At 48.6% G+C, this 16055-nt stretch overlaps 1 protein-coding gene across 1 annotated transcript in view; it reads right to left on the bottom strand.

The window, feature by feature from the left end:
* Positions 1–16055, bottom strand: part of LOC140393168 (cubilin-like) — a 367012-nt gene that overhangs the window by 161127 nt on the left and 189830 nt on the right. The window contains exon 18 of the mRNA XM_072479292.1: positions 15505–15713. Within this exon, the coding sequence (XP_072335393.1) occupies positions 15505–15713 (209 nt within the window). The remainder of the gene's footprint in view (positions 1–15504; positions 15714–16055) is intronic.

Here is a 16055-nt window from a genome sequence, read left to right as displayed (position 1 = left end):
ACTATCAACCCCCATGCCAGTGCTGAGGAGGGTAGGAGGCTAACCGACTAAAACAAGAACAGAGTCCAGGCCAGGGCAGGTCAGATAAAGCCAGGCAGCTAGCCAGGTGCACAAGCGTTTGTCACTTCAGCCCGGCCACCCGGGCGAACGGTGAGCAGTCGAGAGGTGTGAGCAGGCGCAGTTTTCAGGGAGCAGTGGGGCAACTCAACCACAATTGAAGGGCTGGACAACTGGACTAGCGAGGGCGAGTGCAGAGGCCAGGTTGCCGGCAGCAGCCGCTAGGCAGCCAGTGAGCCACCACAAGCAAATCTTTTTTTTAAAAAAATATTTTTATTATGTTATTTGCAATTGTTTAGAATAATAACAATAACAGCGACATAAACATGGTACAACAAACATTTCCACCCCCATCACAATCATCACACACCCCAACCATAAAATAACAGTCTGGCCCTCTACCTCGCCCCCCCCTTGGAATTCTGCTTCTGCTGACATTTTAATTTTCCCCGAGAAAGTCGACGAACAGCTGCCACCTCCGGGTGAACCCTAGCATTGACCCTCTTAAGGCAAACTTTATTTTCTCGGGACTGAGAAATCCAGCCATGTCACCAACCCCAGTCTCTACACTTGGGGGCTTCGAATCCCTCCACATTAATAAGATCCGTCTCCAGGCTACCAGGGAGGCAAAGGCCACGTCGGCCTCTTTCACAACCTGCACTCGCGGTTCTTCTGACACTCCAAACATCACCACCTCCGGACTCGGCACCACCCGTGTTTGAGTACCGTGGACATTGCCTTAGCGAAACCCTGCCAAACCATCTAAGCTTCGGGCATGCCCAAAACATGTGGACATGATTTGCTGGGCTTCCCACGCACCTCGCACACCTGTCCTCTACCCCAGAAAACTGGCTCATCCGGGCCACCATCATGTGTGCCCGGTGGACTACCTTGAATTGTATCAGGCTAAGCCTGACACATGATGAGGATGCATTAACCCTGCTTAGGGCATCTGCTCACAGGCCCGCTTCAATCTCCCCTCCTAGCTCGTCCTCCTACTTGCCCTTAAGCTCCTCCACCGGAGTTTCCTCCGCATCTAAAAGTTCCTGGTAAATATCTGATACCTTCCCCTCTCCCACCCAGGTACTGGAGACTACTCTGTCCTGTATCCCATGTGGCGGCAGCAGCGGGAAGGCCGGAACCTGCCTTCTCAAGAAGTCTCGCACCTGCAAATACCTAAACTCATTCCCTGCTGTCAATTCAAATTTATCCTCCAAGGCTTTCAAGCTGGGAAAGCTCCCTTCTATAAATATTCATCCTCCTAATTCCTGCCCTTTGCCATCTCCGGCCCGCCTTCCAGCATCCCCGGTACAAACCAATGGTTATTATAAATCGGGGTCGAAACCGATGCTCCCTCCACTCTCTTATATCTCCTCCACTGCCCCCAGATTCTCAGAGCTGCCACCACACCGGACTTGTGGAGTATTATGCCGGCGAGAACGGAAGAGGTGCCGATATCAGTGCTCCCAGACTTGTGTCTTTACATGACGCCGCCTCCATCCGCTCCCACATTGACCCCTCGCCCACTAACCACTTCCTAATCATGGCTATATTAGCTGCCCGTAGTAATTGCAAACGTTCAGCAGCACCAACCCACCCTCCCCCCGACTGCGCTCCAGCAACACTTTCTTCACTCGCAGGGTTTTACCCGCCCACACAAAGCCCGCAATAACCTTATTCACCCGCTTGAAAAAGGCACTTGGGACGAAGATGGGGAGGCACTGAAAGACAAACAGATATCTGGGGAGGACCGTCATTTTCACAGTCTGTATCCCCCGCCAGTGATAGCGGGAGCATGTCCCATCTCTTAAAGTCCTCTTTCATTTGTTTTACGAGCCGGGTTAGGTTTAACTTGTGCAGTGACTCCCATTCCCGGGCGACATGGATTCCCATATACCGAAAGCTCCTTCCTACCATTCTAAATGACAGCACTCCCAGTCTCTTCTCCTGCCCTCTTGCCTGGATCGCGAACATCTCGCTTTTCCCCATGTTCAATTTATTCCCCTGAAAAATTACCAAATTCCCCAAGGATCCACATAACCTCCCCCATCCCCTCCAACGGGTCTGAAATATACAAGAGCACGTCATCTGCGTAAAGCAAGACCCGGTGCTCCACCACCCCCCTCTGAACCAGCCCTTTCCACATCCGAGAGGCTCTATGGCCAGAGCAAATAGTAACGGGAGAGAGGGTACCTTTGCCTCATCCCTCGGTGTAGTTTAAAATACCTGACCTCAGCCGGTTCGTACGCACACTCACTTCAGTCAATGAAGCCCTCACCAAATCCAAATCTTCCCAGCACCTCCCACAGGTAATCCCACTCCACCCGATCAAAAGCCTTCTCCGCATCCATCGCTCCCACCGCATCCATCACTGCCACCACCTCCATCTCCCCTCCTTCTCAGGGCATCATAATAATATTTAAAAGCCTTCGAACATTGGCCTTGAGTTGCCTGCCCTTTACAAATCCCATCTGGTCTTCCCCTATCTCCCCTGGGACACAATCCTCTATCCTTGTGGCCAGTATCTTAGCCAGCAGTTTGGCATCCACATTCAGTAGAGAAATTGACCTGTATGACCCGCATTGCTCAATGAAATCGAGGCCTTCAACATTGTAGTGAGTGACTGATGACTGGTAAGTAGTTTTTCTTTTCCCTGAGGTGTTATCGTGTGGGGCGCAGTGATTGCTGAGTGAGTGCTTGCTGAGAAAGTTAAAAACTTACTGTAGGGAGTTTCCAGCTGAATCCAGTCGGAGTGAGGACAGAGTAACTGCTGGGTAAGTAGTAAAGATTTAAATTGTTTGCGCATGCCCATAACAGCTGATTGCTGTTTTCGTGTGGGGCTCAGTGGTTGCTGGTTAAGTGTTTTATTTTTACCTGTATTTAAGTTGGGCAGTTTCCAAACAAGAGACACTACACTTGTAGTGTACCCCACCCTTCCACCTCCTTTAACCGAAGGGGTAGAGTGAATAACAGGTAAGCTCTTTCTTTCTTTTTTTATCTAGAGGGGATGGCAGGGAAGGTAGTGCAATGTTCCTCCTGCAGAATGTTTGAGGTGAGGGACGCCGTCAGTGTCCCTGCTGATTTCATCTGTGGGAAGTGCACCCATCTCCAGCTCCTCAGGGACCGCGTTAGGGAACTGGAGCTGGAGTTGGATGAACTTCGGATCATTCGGGAGGCAGAGGTGGTTTTAGATAGAAGCTTCAGGGATTTAGTTACTCCAAAGAATAAAGATAGATGGGTGACAGTGAGGGGGGCTTGGAGGAAGCAGTCAGTACAGGGATCCCCTGTGGTCGTTCCCCTTAGTAACAAGTATACCGCTTTGGATACTGTTAGGGGGGGGACTTACCAGGGGTAAGCCATGGGGTACAGGTCTCTGGCACAGAGTCTATCCCTGTTGCTCAGAAGGGAAGGGGGGAGAGGAGTAGAGCATTAGTCATTGGAGACTCCATAGTTAGGGAGATAGATAGGAGATTCTGTGGGAACGAGAGACTCGCGGCTGGTGTGTTGCCTCCCAGATGCCAGAGTGCGTGATGTCTCGGATCGTGTTTTCAGGATCCTTAAGCGGGAGGGGGACCAGCCCCAAGTCGTGGTCCACATAGGTACCAACGACATAGGTAGGAAAAGGAATAGGGATGTAAGGCAAGAATTCAGGGACCTAGGATGGAAACGTAGATCTAGGACAAACAGAGTTATTATCTCTGGGTTGTTACCCGTGCCATGTGCTAGCGAGATGAGGAATAGGGAGAGAGAGGAGTTGAACACATGGCTACAGGGATGGTGCAGGAGGGAGGGTTTCAGATTTCTGGATAATTAGGGCTCATTCTGGGGTCGGTGGGACCTCTACAAATGGGATGGTCTACACTTGGACCAGAGGGTTACCAATATCCTGGGAGGGAAATTTGCTAATGCTCTTCGGGAGGGTTTAAACTAGTTCAGCAGGGGATTAGGAACCTGAATTGTAGCCCCAGTATACAGGAGGTTGAGAGTAGTGAGGTCATGAGTAAGGTTTCAAAGTTGCAGGAGTGTACTGGCAGGCAGGAAGGTGGTTTAAAGTGTGTGTTATAGATCATAGAATTTACAGTGCAGAAGGAGGCCACTCGGCCCATCGAGTCTGCACCAGCTCTTGGAAAGAGCACCCTACCCAAGCCCACACCCAGTAACCCCATCAACATGAAGGGAAATTTTGGACACTAAGGACAATTTAGCATGGCCAATCCACCTAAGCTGCACATCTTGGGAGGAAACCAGAGCACCCGGAGGAAACCCACGCACACACGGGGAGAATGTGCAGACTCCGCACAGACAGTGACCCAAGCCGTGAGTCGAACCTGGGACCCTGGAGCTGTGAAGCAATTGTGCTAACCATTATGCTACCATGCTGCCCCTCTTCTTCAATGCCAGGAGAATCCGGAAGAAGGTGGGTGAACTTGCAGCATTGGTTGGTACCTGGGACTTCGATGTTGTGGCCATTTCGGAGACATGGATAGAGCAGGGACAGGAATGGTTGTTGCAGGTGCCGGGGTTTAGATATTTCAGTAAGCTCAGGGAAGGTAGTAAAGAGAGGGAGGGGTGGCATTGTTAGTCAAGGACAGTATTACGGGGGCAGAAAGGACGTTTGATGAGGACGCGTCTACTGAGGTAGTACGGGCTGAGGTTAGAAACAGGAAAGGAGAGGTCACCCTGTTAGGGGTTTTCTATAGGCCTCCGAAAAGTTCCAGCGATGTAGAGGAAAGGATTGCAAAGATGATTCTGGATAGGAGCGAAAGCAACAGGTTAGTTGTTATGGGGGACTTTGACTTTCCAAATATTGACTGGAGACGCTATAGTTCGAGTACTTTAGATGGGTCTGTTTTTTCCAATGTGTGCAGGAGGGTTGCCTGACACAGTATGTAGATAGGCCAACGAGAGGCGAGGCCATATTGGATTTGGTACTGGGTAATGAACCAGGACAGGTGTTAGATTTGGAGGTAGGTGAGCACTTGGGTGACAGTGACCACAATTCGATTATGTTTACTTTAGTGATGGAAAGGGATAGGTATATACCGCAGGGCAAGAGTTATATCTGGGGGAAAGGCAATTACGATGCGATTAGGCAAGACTTAGGATGCATCGGATGGAGAGGAAAACTGCAGGGGATGGGCACAATGGAAATGTGGAGCTTGTTCAAGGAGTAGCTACTGCGTGTCCTTAATAAGTATGTGCCTGTCAGGCAGGGAGGAAGTGGTCGAGTAAGGGAACTGTGGTTTACTAAAGCAGTCGAAACACTTGTCAAGAGGAAGAAGGAGGCTTATGTAAAGATGAGACATGAAGGTTCAGTTAGGGCGCTCGAGAGTTACAAGTTAGCTAGGAAGGACCTAAAGAGAGAGCTAAGAAGAGCCAGGAGGGGACATGAGAAGTTTTTGGCAGGTAGGATCAAGGATAACCCTAAAGCTTTCTATAGATATGTCAGGAATAAAAGAATGACTAGGGTAAGAGTAGGGCCAGTCAAGGACAGTCGTGGGAACTTGTGCATGGAGTCCGAGGAGATAGGAGAGGTGCTAAATGAATGTTTTTCGTCAGTATTCACACAGGAAAAAGACAATGTTGTTGAGGAGAATACTAAGATTCAGGCTACTAGACTAGAAGGGCTTGAGGTTCATAAGGAGGAGGTGTTAGCAATTCTGGAAAGTGTGAAAATAGATAAGTCTCCTGGGCCGGATGGGATTTATCATAGGATTCTCTGGGAAGCTAGGGAGGAGATTGCTGAGCCTTTGGCTTTGATCTTTAAGTCATCTTTGTCTACAGGAATAGTGCCAGAAGACTGGAGGATGGCAAATGTTGTCCCCTTGTTCAAGAAGGGGAGTAGAGACAACCCCGGTAACTATAGACCAGTGAGTCTTACTTCTGTTGTGGGCAAAGTCTTGGAAAGTTTTATAAGAGATAGGATGTATAATCATCTGAAAAGGAATAATTTGATTAGAGATAGTCAACACAGTTTTGTGAAGGGTAGGTCGTGCCTCACAAACCTTATTGAGTTCTTTGAGAAGGTGACCAAACAGGTGGATGTGGGTAAAGCAGTTGATGTGGTGTATATGGATTTCAGTAAAGCGTTTGATAAGGTTCCCCACAGTAGGCTACTGCAGAAAATACGGAGGCATGGGATTCAGGGTGATTTAACAGTTTGGATCAGAAATTGGCTAGCTGGAAGAAGACAAGGGGGGGGGCGTTGATGGGAAATGTTCAGACTGGAGTCCAGTTACTAGTGGTGTACCACAAGGATCTGTTTTGGGGCCACTGCTGTTTGTCATTTTTATAAATGACCTGGAGGAGGGCGTAGAAGGATGGATGAGTAAATTTGCAAATGACACTAAAGTTGGTGGAGTTGTGGACAGTGCGGAAGGATGTTACAAGTTACAGAGGGGCATAGATAAGATGCAGTGCTGGGCTGAGAGGTGGCAAATGGAGTTTAATGCAGAAAAGTGTGAGGTGATTCATTTTGGAAGGAATAACAGGAAGAAAGAGTACTGGGCTAATGGTAAGATTCTTGGTAGTGTGGATGAGCAGAGAGATCTCGGTGTCCATGTACATAGATCCCTGAAAGTTTCCACCCAGGTTGAGAGGGTTGTTAAGAAGGCGTACGGTGTGTTAGCTTTTATTGGTAGAGGGATTGTATTTCAGAGCCATGAGGTCCTGTTGCAGCTGTACAAAACTCTGGTGCGGCCGCGTTTGGAGTATTGCATGCAATTCTGGTCGCCGCATTATAGGAAGGATGTGGAAGCATTGGAAAGGGTGCAGAGGAGATTTACTAGAATGTTGCCTGGTATGGAGGGTAGATCTTATGAGGAAAGGCTGAGGGACTTGAGGCTGTTTTTGTTAGAGAGAAGAGAGGGTTAAGAGGTGACTTAATTGAGGCATACAAGATGATCAAAGGATTAGATAGGGTGGACAGTGAGAGCCTTTTTCCTCGGATGGCGATGTCTTGCATGAGGGGACATAGCTTTAAATTGAGGGGAGATAGATATAGGACAGATGTCAGAGGTAGGTTCTTTACTCAGAGAGTAGTAAGGGCGTGGAATGCCTTGCCTGCAACAGTAGTGGACTCGCCAACACTAAGGGCATTCAAATGGTCATTGGATAGACATATGGCTGATAAGGGAATAGTGTAGATGGGCTTTAGAGTGGTTTCACAGGTCAGCGCAACATCGAGGTCCGAAAGGTCTGTACTGCGCTGTAATGTTCTATGTTCTATGTTGTATTGTTGGGGGGAGGACTCCCTTCTCTCTTGCTTCATTAAATGTCCTCACCAGCAGTGGGCTCAATATCTCTTAAAACTTCTTGTAGAATTCCAACGGGTAGCCCTCCAGCCCCTCAATTATTTCCTCAATTTCAATTGGTGCTCCCAGCCCTTCCACCAGATCCTCATCCACCCTTGGAAACCCCAACTCATCCAAAAACTGCCTCACCCCTCCACCCCCACCGGGGCTTCCGACTCATATAATTTGCTGTAAAAGTCCTAAAACATCTCATTCACCCCCACTGGGTCCAGGACCATATTCCCACCTCTACTCTTTACTCTCCCCGTCTCCTTGGCTGCCTCCCTTTTGCTGAGCTGGTGCGCAAACATTCTGCTAGCCTTTTCCCCATACTCATAATTCACCCCCCTAGCCTCTAACTCTAACTGGAGAAATGTTGGAAGAAATATTTCTGATCATGAAACTTCCAAAGCTCATATTAAGGCCATGTGTGCATTCGTTCAAAGATGTGAATTATCTGGAAGAATTTATTATGCATTATGGGTTCAGTTTGAAAGGAGTGTTCTTACTGGAGGAAGGTGCTGAGACGTGCTTGCTATCTTCCTTGGGACTTCCTTTAAGAAGACTGTCATGATATTCAAACACACATCATAACACATACATAATGATAGACAGACCAACAGACCAATTAGCACACATAACACGACAGCCAATCACAGACAAGAGCAGACACAGTATAAGACAAGAAACACGACACTTCCTGGCCAATCCATCTGAAGACAGCACAGGGCCAGGACCTCATTAGCAAGACACTCACACAGTCACAACGTGCTGAGTACCAAGTCAGATGTGTAAATAGTTAGTTGGAATAAAACTGCGTTGTACCAATCGCAACCGTGTTGGTTCGTCTGTACCTCAGAGCACCCAACACCTCACGGTACCAGTGAGTGAATCGATACCTACCGGCAAATCTGCCATCCTGAGCCATGGGCACCCGGGACAAACCGCAGCCGTTGCAAGTCGCTGGGAACCTGGGCACAAATTGGAAGCTCTTCAAGCAGCGATTCGAATTGTTCACGCAAGCCAATGAAAAACAGGGCGCCTCGGACGAAACAAAGATTGCCATGCTCCTCACTACCGCAGGTCAGCACGCCATCGATGTATACAACTCCTTGGTGTTCGCGGAAGGCGAGAACAAATCTAAGTATGACACGGTCCTCCTCAAGCTCGACAAGCACTTCAACGTTGAGGTCAATGAAAGCTTTGAGAGATATGTCTTTCAGCAGCGCCTGCAAGGTAAGGATGAGCTCTTTCAGTCCTTCCTGACGCACCTCCGCATACTCGCGCAGTCCTGTGGTTACGACACCACCTCAGAGTCCATGATCCGGGACCAGATCGATTTTGGCGTTGCCTCCAGTGGCCTACGCCAGTAGCTTCTAAAAATTAAAGGCCTGACCTGAGCATCTGCAGTTGAAGCCTGTGTCCTGCATGAAAATGCGACCAGCCGCTATGCCCAATTTCAGGCGACCGAATCGGCACGGAGGGGGTCCCACGCGATCGAATCGGCAAGCCAGGCCGCCCACGAGGCCGAACGCATCCAGGCAATCGAGTTTCTCCCGGCCCGCGGCCCGGACGAGGGCGGCCGTTTTGCGCGCTTTTTGAGGCCTCCCGTGTTTGTGCGCGCCAAAACCTACGGCAACACTGAGGGACGTGCTGCGCAGGCGCGCCCGACGCAAGACCGAACTGCACATGCGCAGAGGCATAACGAACGCCATGACGTCATGACGTGCGGCAACTGTGGAGCTGCGCATTTAAAAGGGCAATGTCCTGCAAAAACCCGACAATGCCTACGCTGTGGCAAGATGGACCACTACGCTGCCTACTGTCGAGCGGCTCAACCTGTTGATCTTCCACATCGCTGACAACCTCGCAGGAACGTGCGGACAATTCAGCCTCCACATCACGACATCCAAACCGCCGACACAGATGACCAAGACGCCTTCCGGGTTGCGGTCATTGATGCGAACCGGGTCAACACCATCAATCCGGCCGACGAATGGAGTGCCACCCTGACGGTCAACTGATCGCCGATCACTTTCCGCCTGGACACAGGCGCCTCCGCCAACCTCATAGCATGGTCAGCCTTCTATGCCATGAAGGTCAGACCACCAATCCAGCCATCCCGGTGCAAGATGGTCGACTACAACGGGAACGTTATCCCGGCCATGGGATCCTGCCAGCTCCAGGTGACACACAAAACACACACGGCCACACTCTCGTTCGAGATAGTTGGCTCATTGAAGGACTCCCTGCTAGGCGCACAGGCATGTAAGGCTCTCCACCTTGTGCAACAAATTCTCTCTCTCTCTCCAGACGGCATGTCTGACTTCCCGGATGCAGAGTTCTACGCACAGCTCCAATCGCTCCTCGCCCACAACCAGGAAGCATTCGAAGGCATGGGAACACTGCCATACACCGACCGAATTCGCCTCAAACCGGACGCCATCCCGGTCGTTCACGCACCTCGCAGGGTTCCTGCGCCACTTAAAGACCGCCTCAAGCAGCAGCTGCAGGATCTCCAGGACCAAGGGGTCCTATCCAGGGTCATGGAGCCCACGCCATGGGTCAGCTCCACGGTGTGTGTCAAGAAGCCCTCTGGCGAGCTCCGCATCTGTATAGACCCCAAAGACCTCAATAGTAATATTATGAGAGAACATTATCCCATACCCAAACGGGAGGAGATCACCAGTGAAATGGCCCAAGCGAAGATATTCACGAAACTGGATGCTTCGAAAGGATTTTGGCAGATCCAACTGGACCCGTCCAGTCGAAAGCTATGTACCTTCAACACCCCTTTCGGCAGATTCTGCTACAACCGGATGCCATTTGGCATCATCGCGGCATCCGAGGTCATCCATAGAATCATGGAGCAGTTGATGGAAGGCATCGAAGGGGTGCGCGTATATGTGGACGATGTCATCATCTGGTCCACCACACCGCAGAAGCACATACATTGTCTCCAACGTGTTTTTGCCCGCATACGGGAAAACGGCCTGCTCCTCAACCGAGCCAAGTGCTCCTTTGGCCAGACCGAGTTGAAGTTCCTGAGGGACCATATCTCCCGGTCAGGGGTCCGTGCGGATGCAGACAAGGTGAGCGCCATCACAGCCATGCCGCAGCCGGCCGACAAGAAGGCTGTCCTACGCTTCCTTGGCATAGTCAACTTCCTAGGGAAGTTCATTCACAACCTTGCCTCCCACACGACGACTCTGCGCCACCTCGTCAGAAAATCCACAGAGTTCCAGTGGCAACACACACACCAGCTGGAATGGGAGGAGCTCAAACGCAAACTCACTACGGCACCAGTGTTGGCGTTCTTCGACACGTCTCGTCCCACCAAAATCTCAACTGATGCCAGCCAATCCGGCATTGGAGCAGTGCTCTTGCAGAGGGTTGACACGGCATCATGGGCCCCAGTGGCCTATGCATCGCGGGCCATAACCCCCACAGAGCAGCGCTACGTGCAAATCGAAAAAGAATGCCTGGGCTTGCTAACCGGTTTAGACAAGTTTCCACGATTACGGCTATGGTCTTCCACGGTTCACGGTCGAAACTGACCACTGCCCCCTGGTCAGCATAATCAACAAGGACCTGAACGAGATAACCCCTCGCCTCCAGCGCATCCTACTCAAACTCAGGAGGTACGACTTCCAACTGGTCTACACTCCAGGGAAGGACCTCATCGTGGAGGATGCCCTATCCAGAGCAGTGAGCACGCCGCCAGATGCGGAGGGGTTCGTATGTCAGGTTGAGGCACAGGTGGCTTTTACAGTGGCAAATCTGCCGGCTGACGACTCCAGTCTGGTCCGTATCCGCCAAGAGACTGCGGCCGACCCCCTTCTGCAGTGAGTGATGCGCCACATGACAGGAGGATGGCTCAAAGGGCAGTGCCCGCAGTCTACAACGTACGAGACGACCTAGCCATCATTGAGGGTGTCCTTCTGAAGCTGGACCGGATTGTGATTCCGCACAGCATGCGCTAGCTGGTTCTCGAGCAACTACACGAAGGCCACTTGGGGGTTGAGAAGTGCAGACGGAGGGCCCAAGAGGCGGTATACTGGCCAGGCATCATTGACGATATTGCCAACATGGTGCTCAACTGTACAACCTGCCAAAGGTTTCAGCCGGCGCAACCTCCTGAGACGCTTCTGCCCCATGAGCTGGTGACGTCCCCCTGGGCGAAGGTGGGTGTTGACCTATTTTATACGCTTGGCATGGACTATGCCATCATAGTGGACTACTTCTCAAACTAACCAGAAGTCATACGCCTGCACGATTTGATGTCGTCTGCTGTCATCAGGGCCTGCAAAGACACCTTTACTCGCCAGGGCATTCCGATGACTGTCATGTCGGACAATGGGCCTTGTTTTGCCAGCCATGAATGGTCGTCCTTTGCTGCTTCGTATGGCTTCACACACGTGACGTCCAGCCCTCTGCATCCCCAGTCCAATGGAAAGGCGGAGAAGGGCGTTCACATTGCCAAGCGGCTCCTCTGCAAGGCTGCTGCTGCCGGGTCGGACTTCTACCTCGCCCTGCTGGCCTATCGCTCGGCCCCACTAGCCACTGGTCTCTCACCAGCACAGCTGCTGATGGGTTGCGCCCTCAGAACCACTGTGCCTTCCATCCTGGCACCAACACTAGACCATGCTCCGGTACTACATAGGATGCAACTGCAGCGCGATCGCCAGAAGAGATCGTACGACATACGGGCAACTGATCTTCCCTCCCTGGCCCCTGGAGACAACGTCCACATCCACCTACCAGACGGTGGCTGGTCAGCACCTGCCGAAGTTCTCCGACGCGTGGCTCCCCGCTCGTTCCTGGTACGCATGCCGGATGGATCCGTGCGTAGGCGCAATCGCCGAGCCCTTCGCTTACTACCACGCTCGCAACGGGACCCTACACAGACGCCGTGTCCTCCACTGGTTCCTGATAGCGACTTCGTGGAGCTGCCATATACCATGCCCCTTCTGTCGCCGCCTGTGGCCAGGCTCGCACCTCAGCCGGTGGTTCTCGACCCACCCTTGAGGCAGTCAACCCGAATTCGTCACCCACCTACTAGACTGGACTTATGAGACTGTTCACACGTCAAACTTTAGCAACTACTATTTTGTAACATGTCACTGTTTTATCGTTCCAGGCCTCGTTTGATCGGTCCAAATTTCAACGTTGTTCTTCTTTTGTTATGGTACAACCTCGTTAGCATGTCACACCTGACATCGCCCCTTGTATATAGTTAAGCCCCATGGACATGATGTAATATTACGCACACACACCTTTAGCTGCACTCAGGACACATTTATATTTATAACCACGTAGGCACATAATCTTGTAAAAAAGGGGGGATGTCATGATGTTCAAACATACATCATAACACATACATAATGATAGCCAGACCAACAGACCAATTAGCACACATAACACAACAGCCAATCACAGACAAGAGCAGACACAGTATAAGACAAGAAACACAACACTTCCTGGCCAGTCCATCTGGAGACAGCGCAGGACCAGGACCTCATTAGCAAGACACTCACACAGTCACAACGTGCTGAGTACTAAGTCAGATGTGTAAATAGTTAGTTGGAATAAAACTGCGTTGTACCAATCGCAACCGTGTTGGTTCGTCTGTACCTCAGAGCACCCAACACCTCAAAGACATGATGAATCATCAGTGTCAAGTTGAAGAGTTAATTTTTTAGCCTGCTTTGAGTATGTATCTGACAATCTTCTCAAATGGAATTTGAAAAGTCATCAATATTTTGGTTCAGGGAAGACCACAGAGAACCTATGATGACTTCATCACAAGGATGGCAGAATGGCTCAGAAACCAATTCACTAAATAAGTCAATTTCATCAATGTCAGGCTTGTTGCCAGTCAAAAAGTACTGAAGCAGTCTAAGCGGTGATAAGTGTACTTTTGGGGGGGGGGGGTTGTTGCTTGCATTGTGGATTACAATTAATTCTAGGCTTGTTTCCACATGTTTAAAAAGCACAAAAGCAGTTAAGCAGTGATTTGTATATTTTTGTCGCTTATGTTGTGTGAGCTGAGGGTGGGCTGAGTCAGGAGGGCATTGATGTCATTGCAGGTAGTGTTTGATGTTATTTGGGGCCTTGGCACCAGAGGGCAGGGGGGGTGACATCATGGAGGAGAGCTTGGGATCCCAAAAGTGTAACGCCGCCTCCGACTGGAATCAGAATCTCCATCCCTCAAAGAAGGGGCAACAGCAGCAAAAACCACAATTTCAGCTGAAATCGCGGCTGGTGGAGGGTTCTCTCCAATCTCCTTGAACACTGGAGTTGGGATCATGCTGTAAATTTTGTAGAACCTTTGGTGAGACCACATGGAGTAGTGTGTCCAGCTTTGGTCTCCTTATCTGAGGAACAGAGGGAGTGCAATGGAGGTTTGTCAGACTGATTCCTGGGATGGTGTGATTGTCTTCGGAAGAGGTATTGAGGAATTTGGCCCTGTATTCTACAGAGTTTCAATGAATGAGAAGTGATCTCATTAAAACTTACAAAATTCATACATGATGTGACAGGATAAATGTGGCTGACAGATGACTCTAGAACCAAGGACACAGTCTCATAATAAGGGCAGGCCATTTATGGCTCAGATGAGGGATTTCTTCACTCGGACAGCGGCAAATTTTAGAATTCTCTACCCCAGAGGACCGTGGAAGGACAATCACAAAACACGTTCAAGACAGAAATCGATAGATTTCTAATTACTAATCACACCAAGGGATATAGAGATAGTGGAGGAAAATGACATAAAAGTAGGTTATCAGTCACGATCTGTGTGAATGGCGGAATGGGGTTGACGGGTGGAATGGCCTACTCCTGCTGCTATGTTTTTCTGTTCCTGTGCCCTATGTTGACCTGATAGAAATATTTGAAGGTATTAAAATATTAAATGTCATAAACGTCGATTATCAAATGTCATCAAGAAGTTGCCAAAATTGACTCATAACAAAGGTTAGGATACATAGAATCAGGGGATAATTAGCTGAATGGAAATTAAATTAATCAAAAAATAAAGAGTGAAGACTGGAGGTGAAGGGTATGTTATTCAGATTAGAAAACAATTGAAAGTGTGGTTCCACAAGGACCAGGGATGAGCGCATTGTTTTTCATAAATTATATCTGTGGTTTGACTGAGAAACAAGCAAGATGACATAAAAATTTACAAATGATCGCATTGGATAAGAGATTAGAAAGCTTATAGACTAAGCAGTTCAGTAGAAAATGAATTTCAAGCCATATAAATGAGACGATGCACTTTGGTTTAAAAAGATAGAAACATCACTTAAACCTGAGCTAATAAAAAATAGTGACTGGTTTAGGAAAGCAAAGGGATCTTTTCACAAAGGTGAATAAATCATTAGAAACAGCATTGCATGCTAATAAAATAATTTAAAATGGCAATTTAGCACTCTGATTTATTTCTAGGCTGGATAATTCAACGGTGATGAAGTTATGAAACATGTATAGGACCGTGGTGAGGCCACGCTAAATTAACTGAGCACTGTTCTACCTTCCATTGTATAAAAACATATAGAAACAATGGACAAAGTGCAAATTTGATAAATAACATGGTGCCCAGAACTGAGAAATTACAGCTCCAAGGAACAACTGAACGGGTTGGATATTTTTCTTTAGAAAAGAAACCCAGAATGAGCTGACAGAGATCTTCAAAACTGTGAATGATTTGAGCAGCGTAAATACTGGAGAATCCAAAAACATGGACCCAAAATATAAGCCAGTTCCTAATAAATCCAATTGTGAAATAAGAAGAAATGTCCCAGAGAGAGGAAATGGTCGAGACAGATCCCTTTGATACATTCTAAGGAAAAGTAGATGACTACAGGGAAGAAAAGGGACTAGAAATATACACTGACAGGCTGAGATGAGGAGGCTGGAAAAGGAGAAATCTCTTGTTGAGAAGGCACACGGACACAATTTATTTCTAACCTATTTCTGTGCTGTATATTCTGTACAGTTCTTTATAATAAGAGCGTCATGATCCGAGGCTTAATGAATGACGATCGTAACAAATACTTATCGACTCTCTGAAAATAGGCACATCTGCTAAATCAGTTTCCTACCATGCTAATTTCAACTCCACAGATCAAGAGAAGTAATTATCACTCACTTTTATTTGCAGACACCTCATAGTAATTTGCAGTGAAGCCGGGACCGGTATTTTGGGAATCAGATTGGAAATGAATAGTCATAGCGTTGGACGATGATGTAAATGCACGATTTGATCCAGTGCATATTGTGGAAAGCACTGGAGAATTTGTTGAAGACCCATCATATATTTTAACATAATCATCTGAGCAACCTGGTGTAACTTCCAACCTGCAGAGAGAATGAATTTTCCATTTCATTTCTTTTATTAACAATTTACTTCATAAACACTGCACCATATAGCGGATTATCAATTCAAAACATAAGGAAGCATGGAACAAAGATCAACCATCCAGTCCCAATCTCAAACAAAAATTTGCCTCAGGTGAATGTAATGTAATTTATTTGATCATCTGAGGGAGGAACAAGAGAAGCTGGGCTGATTCTCCCGAAAGCAGAGTGGTTTAAGGCAAGATTTGATAGAGGTGCTCAAAACAATGAAGTGTTTTGATGGGGTAAAAACTGAGAAACCAACGAGACGAAATAAATGCTCCCATACTTGGCAAAAGAACA

This window comes from Scyliorhinus torazame, chromosome 16, assembly GCF_047496885.1.
Source record: "Scyliorhinus torazame isolate Kashiwa2021f chromosome 16, sScyTor2.1, whole genome shotgun sequence".
In the NCBI taxonomy this organism is placed as follows: Eukaryota; Metazoa; Chordata; class Chondrichthyes; order Carcharhiniformes; family Scyliorhinidae; genus Scyliorhinus; species Scyliorhinus torazame.
Note: the sequence above shows the minus strand (reverse complement) of the source record. Positions and strands in the feature narration are given on the sequence as shown.